The sequence below is a fragment of the Castor canadensis genome, chromosome 7 (assembly GCF_047511655.1).
Source record: "Castor canadensis chromosome 7, mCasCan1.hap1v2, whole genome shotgun sequence".
In the NCBI taxonomy this organism is placed as follows: Eukaryota; Metazoa; Chordata; class Mammalia; order Rodentia; family Castoridae; genus Castor; species Castor canadensis.
This window is the reverse complement of record NC_133392.1, coordinates 68,960,809-68,972,728: the sequence shown is the minus strand read 5'-3', so window position 1 is coordinate 68,972,728 and position 11,920 is coordinate 68,960,809. Positions and strand designations below refer to the sequence as shown.

General features: G+C 47.7%; 1 protein-coding gene across 1 annotated transcript in view; it reads right to left on the bottom strand.

Annotated features, from left to right (window-relative positions):
- Window positions 1-11,920, bottom strand: part of Sftpd (surfactant protein D) — a 25,385-nt gene extending 13,465 nt beyond the window's left edge. The window contains exons 1-7 of the mRNA XM_020184722.2: window positions 11,796-11,920; window positions 8,994-9,195; window positions 3,298-3,414; window positions 2,911-3,027; window positions 2,456-2,572; window positions 1,909-2,025; window positions 1,320-1,403 (exon numbers count right to left, since the gene is read on the bottom strand). Of these exons, the coding sequence (XP_020040311.2) occupies window positions 1,320-1,403; window positions 1,909-2,025; window positions 2,456-2,572; window positions 2,911-3,027; window positions 3,298-3,414; window positions 8,994-9,192 (751 nt within the window). The 5' untranslated portion in view covers window positions 9,193-9,195; window positions 11,796-11,920. The remainder of the gene's footprint in view (window positions 1-1,319; window positions 1,404-1,908; window positions 2,026-2,455; window positions 2,573-2,910; window positions 3,028-3,297; window positions 3,415-8,993; window positions 9,196-11,795) is intronic.

Genomic DNA, 11,920 nt, shown 5'->3' with positions numbered 1-11,920 from the left:
AAGCGAAGTTACTTCCCCTTTCAGGGTTTCCGATTCCTCATCTCTAAAGCAAGGGGTCACCTCACAAAACCATCCTCTGCATAATGTGCCAAGTCTGTCCTTTTATTCCAGTCCATCCCACTACTACATGAATATTCCCATGCATTCATCCAGGAGCACACAGTAGTACCCAGCGTCCATCTGGATGTGTGTGTCTGCCTGTGCCTATATAGGCACATGAGCTTACATATGTGGATAGATGTAGAATGAATGACATTTAAGTACACACACACACACACATGCACACACACACGGCAGGGGCGGATGCTCATGGGCTTTGTGCATGCCTATGAATGAATAAGTACTTGGACAAATATGTTTATGGAGAGAGGAAGACATAAGCAATGCTTGGGTCCTTAGGCCTCAACCTACATCTAACCAAAAGGAAACACGCAGGAAAAAAAAACAACTCTTCTTTTTCTGGCTTAATGAGCTTTGCCCCAGGATGTAAACTCAGAACTAATGTCATAGAGTGAGAGCAGGTGAGTAGGGCAGTTGGGAACTGAAATTGAGAGTCAAAAAGGCACAAAACACTCAGGTGTGTGCTGCTGGAGTCCTCTGACACCCCAGGATTTCACAGTTAGGGTACAACCTCTGTTCTAAACATACCAGAAGCTGCAGGCAAAGCCCAGTACTGGCTGGAGCCCAGAGGCAGTCTCCCTGCTTAACCCCAGAAGCATGTACAAGGAGAGATATCAATGCCATACACCAAGGTCAGGCCCTACTGACCTTGTGCCCCTAGAACAAAATCTCAGTCTCAGCCCTAAGAACAATCTCTGGATTCTGTACTGCCTTGTACTAGGCAGCCACATTTCTGGACATTTCTCCAACTGGCCAGCAACACAGAAACACAGCCCAGGATGGGTATCCTCTTATCCAGGGGACAGCCCTGGCAGTAGGAGTGAAGGTATACTGACCCCAGGACATCCATCTGTCCTGGGACACAGGTGGCACTAACATTAGAGGCTGCCTACTAGCTTCAACCATGTTTCTGCCAACCTAGTAAGCTGGTGTCACGGGCCACACCCCTCTACTTGTCCCTTAGATCTACTTCCACTCCTGGAGCATGTGACTTCCCTGCTGCAGCCTAACCCTAAATTCTGCCCCAGCCCCAAGTCCAGTTCCAGACACAGACCCTGCTCATTCCCATCCTAGACCCAGGGTGAGGCTCAGCCTGTGGTCCAACAAATGTGTAGCTCCAGCTCAACCCTCAACCAAGGCCCAGAACCTGTTTGGGGCCTAATATTGGTGCAAGGCTGGGTATGGATTCAGGAACTTACCTTTCTTATAGTGAGAGAAGGAAGCCTGGAGATTTTGCAGCTGTCTCTGTAAGGCCTCCACCTGCTGCTTCAGAGCAGTGATGTCTGCAGGTTGGGAAATGGCCATATGAAGACTTTTCCCTCACAGGCCAGGAACAACTCAGGCCTGGGTCTCAGAGGAAGTGTGCCCAGTTCTCACATCTGCTGATGATTCTGGCCCCTGCTGTGCAGGGATTTATGATTCTGCTTTGGATAAACTATTCCCAGATCAAGTCCCTGAACCCCACTGCCACTAAACCAGAGGACATTTTGACTCCTAAATCTGGAAACACAATGGCATCTCCATTCTTGGGAGAGGGATAGGAATACACATTCCACATGTAATCCCCACTCATTGGGTTCTGAATGTTCAAAGGTATCCTATGAATTAGAAAGCAGCCCAAATCATTTTCCCGAGGTTTGCCTTCCTGCAACTCTAGATGACTAAGACCTGAGCCTAATTCTTCCCCCTAGCCTGCCAGCCATTCCTGAGTTCCACCCACCACCGAGGCAGTTTCCCAAGCTGGAGGGGACTCCTCTCTCTTCACCCGCACAGGAGCTGCTGCCTTACCTGGAAGCCCACTTTCACCCTTGGCTCCTCTGTCTCCAGGAGCACCTCTGTCTCCCTTTAGTCCTGGGGGACCCCTGGTTCCTGGGGCTCCCTGTGGACCCACAGCTCCAGCAGGCCCTGGAATCCAAGAAGAGCTGGGTGAGTTATGCAGCCATTTTCCAGCATTTTCATCTTCTTAGCACATGGGCTGTCCTTATTGTAGAGCAGACTATTCCCCACATGCAGAATATTCCCAGAATCCAGCCCTGAGCCCTCTCTGTAATGACTGTCCCCATCATCTGGCAATCACCCTCCTCTATGTACTGTCCATAGCCCTTATAACTAACCTTCCCTGGATATAGTCTCCCCCCATGGTTTAACACTGTACCCCCCTACATGTGGACAGTTCCCAGAGCCTGAAAGTGCACCTTCCCTGAATCAGTCCCTTTCCACGGCCCAGCAGTGCCAGCCCTGACTTCAAGAGTGGTAAGGGAGAGGGGACAGGCCTCGGTGGCTCCATGTGGGCACAACAGATCTGGATCCAGCCCCACATCTCTCCATCACTCACCTGCTGCCCCAGCATTTCCAGGAGCTCCACGCTCACCAGGGATACCTCTGTCTCCTTTAGATCCTGTGGGTCCTCTTGGCCCTGCAGAGCCCTCCATGCCTGGGGCACCTACTTCTCCTTAGGAAGGAACGAACAGGGACAAAGTTGCTAAGAGTGTGCTCAGTCAGCATGCATTGAGAAGGTTTCCACAGCAGTATAGCTTTTTACCCACAACTCCAGGGTCAGAGAGAGAGAGCAGGGAGACTGCCCATTGCTGCCTGGGGCTCCTCTGTGAAGGGTAAGGGGGAAGCTTTATTAACGTGAAGGAGTCGGGGGGAGGGGTGCATGGCGAGGCCTTCACAGTGTTGGTGATCTGGGCTATTCCCATCACCCTAAGTGAGCCTCAGGCCACTCATGAACTGCCACTGTCATTCCTCCCTTCTCCCTCCCAGGGTAGCCACATCCTATCCACCTACCTTTGGGTCCAGCCTCTCCCTTTGGTCCTGGTCTGCCTTGAGGTCCTATGTTCCCCTGCTTTCCAGAGGGACCTTCTTTTCCAGCTGGACCAGGCATACCTGGAAGTCCTGGAGGTCCTGGGGAAAAGGATCAACTCAGTCAGTGACACAAAATCCCCTTGGCAACAGGGCTGCATAAGATGAAAGTAATGGCAAAGGTCAAAGTACAGGTCAAGAGGCAGCACCATTGAACTGCTCCATAGGAAGCTCAGCCTGAAATAACCCAGTGCCTCCTTCAGAGCAATCTTCTTCATTCTTCCTTGGAGGGGCTCTGTGCATGTCCACTGACATGCCCTCATGGCAGAAGCACCATTGGGGGACATCTGAATTCCATGCCCAGTTGCTCACCACTTGGTCCAGAGTCTCCTTTTGGTCCTGGGTCTCCAGCAGAGCCATTGTCCCCTTTAGGCCCAACAGGGCCAGCTGGTCCAGGCATCCCTGCTAGCCCTACAGCTCCAGGTGATCCTATAGCAGCAAAAGAAATAGACATCAAGTTGGCCCTAGGTGAAAGCTCCTAGTACTCCTTCAAGGTTCTGCAGAGCATGGACTTTCCAGAGTCACGCAGCCTACTGCAATGGTGATCCAGGAAATGAGCATCACCTTCCCGTTTTGAGGAAACAATCTTTCCAGAGCTGGAGGTGGAGACAAGCCTGAATCTGTGTGAGTTTCCATGCAGCGCTTCCCCTGCCCCACAGTCACAGTATCAGCAGGAGCCAATTGGTCGGCATTTACCAAGGAACATGGACTTCTTGATTTCCCTGTGTGTGTGTGTGCGTGCATGTGTGTGTGTGTGTGTGTGTGTGTGCACACACGCAGCATGTGCACAGGCATGTCTGCATGTGTGTGCACGTGTACCAACTGTTTTTATCAGACAGATGCTAACTTGTTCACTCAGGTATTTGTCCATTTGTTCAATTATTTATTCATGAAAATCCCCCAAAAGCACAAGAAACAAGAACAACTAATGAATTTCCATCAAACTAAAAAGTTTCAGCACAGCAAAAAAAAAAAAAAAATCAACAGAGTTAAGAGACAATCTACTGGCAGAAAATATTTGTCAACTATTCATATGACAGAAAGTTAATATCAAGAATATATAAGGAACTCAAAAAACTTAACAGCAAAAAACCCCAAACGATTCAATTTTTAAAATAGGCAAATGATCCTAACAAACACTTCCCAAAAGAAGCAATATAAATAGCCAACAAGTATATGAAAAATGTTCACTATGTGTAGCCATAAGGGAAATACAAATCAAAACCACAATGAAGGCTGAGGGTGTGGCTCAAGTGGTAGAGTGCCTGCATAGCAAGTGCAAGTCCCTGAGTTCAAATTCCAATACTGCCAAAAAAAAAAAAAAAAAAAAGATGACTGAAAACCACAGTGAAATACCATCTCACCCCAGTTAGAATGGCTATTATAAAAAAAAAGAAAACAGATTCTGGTGAGGATGAGGAGAAAAAGAACCCTTATACACTGTTGGTGGGAATGTAAATTAGTACAGACACCATGGAAAACAGTATGGTGGGTCCTCACAAAACTAAAAATAGAACAACCATATGATTCAGTTATACCACTCTTGGATATTTATCCAAAGAAAATGAAATCAGCATACAAAAGAGATATTTGCATGCCCATGTTTATTGTAACAATAGCCACAATAGCTAAGATATGGAATCAGCCTACATACTCATCAACAGATGAATGGATCTAAAAAGTTTAGTATATATACACAACAGAATATTATTCAGTCAAAAAGAATGAAATCCTAAGGGTTGTGCATGGTGGTGCACATCTGTATTCCCAGCTTCATGAGATGCAGAGGTAGGAGGATCATGGTCCATGGCCAGCCAAGGCAAAATAAACTAAGAGCAAAAAGGGATAGAGGCATAGCTCAAGTGGTAGAATACCTGCTTAGCAAGCTAGAGTCCCTAGCTCAAACCCTGGTACAGAATAAGAAGAACAAATATTGCATGATCTTTTTCATATAAAAAGTTGCCCTGAATATAGAGTTGTGATTAACAGACGCTGGGAAAAGTATAGGGAGCAGGGTGGAGAAAGGAGGTTGGATTTGACCAGTGCATGTGAATATTACACTGAGACCCCTTATATACAATGAATAATGTTAACAGAAATATTTTGAAAATCTATGCATATCTACTTTACGATTTGTACTGGACCACATGCAAATACAAGCTCGGGCCCTGGGGTGCCAGAGATTTATAATAAACTGAGAGACCAGGATGTCAGGTGAAGAGGACATAAGTGAGATGTTTCTCAACTCCTCACTGTGCCCCTACCCCAGCTCAGACACATCCTAGAGTATCTTCCTGAAGGAGGAAACAGGGCTTTGAGAACAGAGGTGGTTTAGAGAGACTGAGTCCTCTCTAAATTATTTAAGAGAAAAGAGAGGTGACATTTCAGACTTGGAAACTGTGCTCCTGTGGCAGGAATGGGGGAAGAGCGTGGTTGGGATGGGACTACATGTAAATTTGCCAAGAGGTTCTTTGCTTGTTATTGCTTAAAATCCTTCCTGGGGACAAAATGGAAGCATAGAGGGTGACAGGGCTGGTCCACATTCTACATCCAACTCTGCCACATTCTACAGCCTCAGCACTGTGCTGAGGGCAGAGATGCTGCAGACTCAGGCTGTGCTCTCTCTCGGACTCCAACATGACTCCACCTTGGCTGCCAGCCAAGCAGGCACATTGGGCCAAGGGAACAAAGTCACTCTCTAGAAAGGAGTGTAAGAGGCCACCCACTCTTGGTACATATGCTACGGAGTCCATAGAACCCCAAGGAGGAGGAGAGGCACCCTCCTCAACCACAGCACCCCAAAGCACTAATTTTGCAGCTGGTGTTACAGACCCAGCTCTGCTTCCTGGTGCCACCAGAAGTGAAGCTGTGTGGCCTGGCCCCCTGGCCAGTCTTGACTGTCCTAAAATTCCTCCTCTCCTTCCAGTTTACATTCACTCACTCATCCCATGGATATTTATTGAGCTTCTACCAGGCACTGTCCTAAATGCTAGAGATGTGGTAGTGAACAAAATAGACCAAAAAAAAAAAAATCCCTTTCCTCATTAGGTTTCAAGTCTACTGCATAGAAATAGGCTTTCAAAAATGAAACTATATCAGGCAAAATACCAAGGCAAGACCTCACTGAACAAAGAAGAGACTAACACAATGAAGGGCAGGAATGTAAAATGTGTATGGTAAGGGGAGGGTGATAGTGGGATGGGGAGAGTAACGGAGAGTGTATATGACTGATGTACTTTCTAGACATCTTTGAATATGTAACAATGAAACCTGCCAAAGTCATTTTAAGAAGGGGAGTAGGAAGAGAGGGACAATAATGGAGGGGATGAACCAAACCAGGGTACAAAATATGTATATGTGTAGATAGATATATGAGAATGTCACAATGAAACTCCCTGTACAACTATCATATATGAATAAAATCATTTAAAAATTTAAAGTGTACAACATATGGCACATTAGATTATAGCAGGTGCCACAGAGGTACAGTAAAGTTTAGGGAGCATTGGAGCATGTCCTTAGTAAGAATACCTCACTGGGAGGTTAGCCTGGCTCAAAAAACCAAAAATCGTATGTTCTCCCTCATATGTGGACATTAGATCAAGGGCAAACACAACAAGGGGATTGGACTATGAGCACATGATAAAAGCGAGAGCACACAAGGGAGGGGTGAGGATAGGTAAGACACCTAAAAAACTAGCTAGCATTTGTTGCCCTTAACGCAGAGAAACTAAAGCAGATACCTTAAAGCAACTGAGGCCAATAGGAAAAGGGGAACAGGTACTAGAGAAAAGGTTAGATCAAAAAGAATTAACCTAGAAGGTAACACCCACGCACAGGAAATCAATGTGAGTCAATGCCCTGTATAGCTATCCTTATCTCAACCAGCAAAACCCCTTGTTCCTTCCTATTATTGCTTATACTCTCTCTACAACAAAATTAGAAATAAGGGCAAAATAGTTTCTGCTGGGTATTGAGGGGGGGGAGAGGGAGGGGGCGGAGTGGGTGGTAAGGGAGGGGGTGGGGGCAGGGGGGAGAAATGAACCAAGCCTTGTATGCACATATGAATAATAAAAGAAAAATGAAAAAAAAAAAAGAATACCTCACAGGGAGATAAAACCCTAAACAGAGTGGAGACAGCTTGAGGGACCCCCATGAGAAGAGCAAATGCAGGGTCCAAGAAGAGGGGGGCGACCAAGTGTGGTTAAGAACCAGCAAGAAGCCAGCATGGTTGTAAACTAGCAGGTGTAGGGGGGGAATAGAAGGCACTGGACGAAAGAAGCAAGCAAGGATAGGGAAAGGTCTGTACTGTGAGGTTTGTGGTTTTACTCAGAGAAAGATCAGCATCCCCACAAAGATTCTGGGTGAATCTTTCTTGGAAGTCATGCTGGAAGTGCTGACGAACAAGAGAATTGTCTGCCCAAATGTAGGTCTCAGTCTTGTTTGCTCTCCATTATCTGGAACTTCACCAGTTCCAAATGGACCTCAGCCCCACCATCTACCCCCTCCCAACTGCCCTTTCCAGCAAGTTCTGTGGACCACATACCCCAAAATCTGCAGAAGAGGTTGTCACAAGTGCAGGTTTTGGCCTGCACTTACTTGGGTCAGGATTCTGAGGATGCTCCAAGCTCCCCAGGACATTTTCAGACCCGAAAGGGTCAGTGACTAAAGTGCGTGGGGTTGAAGTACCAGAGCGGAGCCTCGTTCCCCACCCAGCTGTGTGCTAGTCTCTGTTTAAAGTCAGGTTGAGTGTATGCAAGGAGTGAGGCCAGCTCGAGGGCCACTGTGGAGGCCCCACCTCCCTCCACACCCGTACTCAATCCACAGACCCTCAGGGAGCCAGAAAGAACCGGGGAGCTCTGAGAGAGCTGGTACCCTCCCCATTTACCCTGGGAGCCACATCCTATCCACAAAGCCATGGATGTTTCTCATTCTGTCTGTCTTAGGTGTCATTAGTTTCCTTCCTCCCAATCAAAAGGCAAATTCCAGGAAGATAGTCTGCATTTGATCCCATGAAAACCTAGGCTTGGTGCCATGTGGTCCCCTGGCTCATGTTGTTGGTTCATTGAATTTTCCCTACTTGCCAATAAGGCTCAGGTCCTCTCTTAGAGCACAGGCAATATTTTCAGGGACAATTCTCTTAATCAGCACCTCTGGTAACATCACGAGAATTCACCTAATGGTCATCAGGACGGTGCAACTTCATCATTCATGACGACAATAAAAAATAAGATCATTGTCAACTGTCACTTGATGGCAAAATATTATTCCCATTTGCAGATAAGCAAGCTGAGATTCTGAGACTGAGTGGCTTGTCCTAAGGGTCCCATGTGTGCAGACAGAGCTAGCAGTCAATCCAAGGTCTGTCTGATGCAGAGGCCCAGGTTCTTTCCACCTTCTGGAATGGTGGCTATTGACCTTCTCTTACCTGGCAAGGGAGATTGGTATGTTCCTTGGAAGGTTAAAGAATTGCTCAAGTGAATACTCAACCACAGGGCTGGACAAAGAAATATGAGCTCTCCCATTCCCCTTGTAATGTTTAAGGCAAATATTTTTGACTAAGTCTGTGTATGAGGCCATGGAAACTCATCTTTTCCTACCTTTCATTCAGTAGAATTTGATGAAATATTAAAACACTTAACATCCTGCACAGGCACCATTTAATCAAAATGAACAACTGCTAACTGCTGGAACAGAGTCCTGAGGTTCCCCAATATCAGTGATTTACCCACTATTTCCTCATTCTTCAGGTAGGGAGAATCCAGAGATCTTAGGAAAGGGGTCAGGTCAGTTGGGTGACAGGGGAAGTACATTGAGTCTCAAGACAGACATGCATTTGCCAAGTGCAGCACTTTTAGTGGAATGAACATCAGGAGAAACCTACTCTCCTGGAAGGAAGAAGCCCACCTCCACCAATCCTTCCATCACAGAGCATCCAGAGTGCAGACTAGTTATCATTCTGACGCTCACCCTTCCCCACCAGGATAAGCCCCAGGTCCCAGCTCTACCTGTATCACCCTTCTCGCCCTGAGGGCCCTCTCTCCCATCCCGTCCATCACGACCAGGAAGGCCATTCTCTACTGAGTTACACATGATCAAGGTGCAGGCATTGGTTACAGGTCTCTGTGAGAAGGTCTTCATTTCTGCTCCCAGGTACCTCAGGGGCTGTGTGAGCAGAACTACCATGGAAAGAAGGAGACGCAGCATGGCCTGGGGAGATAAGGAAGAAGAAAGACACGATGTTGGTTGGAAGACTTTGGTAAGGGTTTGGCCCAGCTCCTGGAGGTCAAAAGTCCCCCTCCCTGTATCCTATTCCCTGCTGTGGAGCACAGAGCAGTAAGACTCCAAAATCTGTTTAGGGAGGTGGGCACATGATTTGGACTTGAAGGGCCTGAGTTACCTGACTAGAACTCTGACAGGGGTTGACAGCAGTGTCCATCTGTTCTCAGCTGCTCCATCAGAATAGTGATTGTGGCATAATATTCCTTACTGAGGACCTTCCCCTCCCTGGACCTCCTTTTCCCTGCCTGTGCCATTGAGGCAGCTGGCTTACTCAGACAAGATAAATCTGTTTCTTCTCACTTGTGGCCTGGAATGGTTTAGCGCAGGCAGCCCACAGGGCTGGTCTGAAAGCAAGCCTGAGTTTGAGGGCTTTGTGATGTCTGTCCTGAGCTCAAGTTGGATTGTGGCTGAATGTTTGACAGGCAATTTTTCATTCCTGGACCAACCAATAACTCCATGAAGAAAGACCCAGAGAGAGCCAAAAACCAGTGGCTCATGCCTGCAATCCTAGCAACTTGGGAGGCTGAGATCAGGAGGATCACGGTTCTAGGCCAACTTGGACAAAAAAGTCTGTAAGACCCCACCTCAATGGAAAAAAAGCTGGGTGCAGTGGCACTCACCTGTCATTTCAAGCTACAGAAGAGGAGGAACTCTAGCCAGCCTGAGCAAAGAGTGAGACCCTATCTCCAGAATAACCAGAACAAAAGGGGCTGGTGGCATGACTCATGCTTAGCAAGAGCAAAGCACTGAGTTCAAACCCCAGTACTGCTCCTTGTCCCCAAATTCCCAGAGAGAATGCAGGTGAAAGGTTTCAGAGGTACTAAATCAGGAAGTAGAGAGCTGCAAAGACATCTAGAGGTCTGCCAGACCATCTGAGAGGGCTTGGAGGAGGGGCTGGTGGAGGAAAAGGACATATCAGATGGGCTCAGTCAGCTGGAAGGCTAGTTTTCAGGGATGCAAGAAAACTTATCCAACAGGGCCTCCGATTACCATCTGAGAGAGACTTAGGAACTGAGATCAGAGCCAGGGGATGCAGGACCCGGGTCATTCCTACACTGGGCATCTGTTAGCTTTCTATCATTGTGACAAATACCTGAGATAAATCAACTTAAAAGGAGGAAACATTTATTTTGGCTCAGAGTTTCAGAGGTTTCAGTTCATAGTTGTCTGGCTCCATCACCCTGGGCCTGTGGCGACACAGAATACATGGTGGGAGCATAGGACAAAAGAGGCTTGTTCACCTTATAGCAGCCAGAAAACAGAGAGAGAGCAGGGGACAGGTTCCCAAGATCCCCTCCAAAGGCACAGTCCCAAAGATTCAACTTCCTTTCACTAGGCTCCATGCCCTAAAGGTGCCACCACTTCTCTATTGTGCCACAGGCTGGGGACCCATGCCACTGGGGGACATTTAAAACCCAAACCATAACAGCATCCCCCCTTTCCAAGAAAGAAACTATAAAGTTATGAGGTTGAAAAGAGTCAGTAGGAGTCACAGATGCTGGGAAGAAAACCAGAGTACTGTGCAAAGATGCAGGGGCTCACCAGCTATCTGGGATGGTGGCAGAACAGAGCCTTTCTGGCCAGAGAAGTGCCTCCTTTCCAGCTGCTAGTGATTCTGGACTGCGGGTGAACCTTATTTTCCATTAGCCTCTTTTCATCTTGAATTCATAACTTCCTCAGCTATCCTGGGAGTCCCTAGAAACACCCTTGTGGGCTCACAGGCTGGTAGCAGGCAGTCTGTTGCCCTTGTTCTGACAGAGACTCCGTCACAAGCACGGAGGACAAGAGCAAAGGTGCTGGACCTTGGCCTGCAGCCTCCTCAACTCTGGAGTCCTATGCCTCATTCTAGGGAATAATAGCAGCAATGGCATTCCTCCACAAGCTCAAGGTGGCATGGAGATCACCACCACCTACTCACCAGGGCATGAAGAAGCCTTACAGAGAGCAACTTACAGGTTCCCACAGCCAAGAGTCAGGCAAGGCAACTGAGCTAGGGCAGCAGATGGAGTGCGCACAACCACAGCCCCCCCAAGCTCAGGCAGTGTTCAGGGCAGCTGTGCTTTCAGAGTAAGAGTTTGTTGAAAAAGGGACTCATCTGGTCATTGGAAAACCAGAGACCTAACGCAGTAAAGTGTGTTTTTTAGTAAAGACTTGAGGCTATGATTGGATGGATTTAAAACTCAGCCCTGAGAATGCCTGGTCTGTTTCTCTACCACTATCTCTCCGAAGAAATCGAAGACAAAGAGGGAGCCAAAAGAGAAGTTGAGATTGCTTCTGGGTCTGGTGGGGGTGTCACCTCACACTCATCCTTTGTACCCAAGTTGGGAAAGTAAATCTCCCCTTGTACCAGGGAAGCTGGCCCAGGGCTCCCATCTCCCACACCCACAACTCCTGAATCAGAACCTAGAACCAGAGCCCAGAACTCCCCCCACACACACACCCTGGCCATGTCCTCAACACCAGTGGACAGGAGGGTATTCATAGGACATGGGGGAAATAAAATGAGAGGCAGGGACAGAGACACTCACAGGTTGCTTCCTCTAGGTCCTGGGAGTTTCAGACAAATGAGCCTCTGCTTGGCAGGCACCCACTATTTATACCTGTCCTGTGACTGGAGCTGCCCAGCCTTGGCCTTCTGAGAACTTCCTTCAAG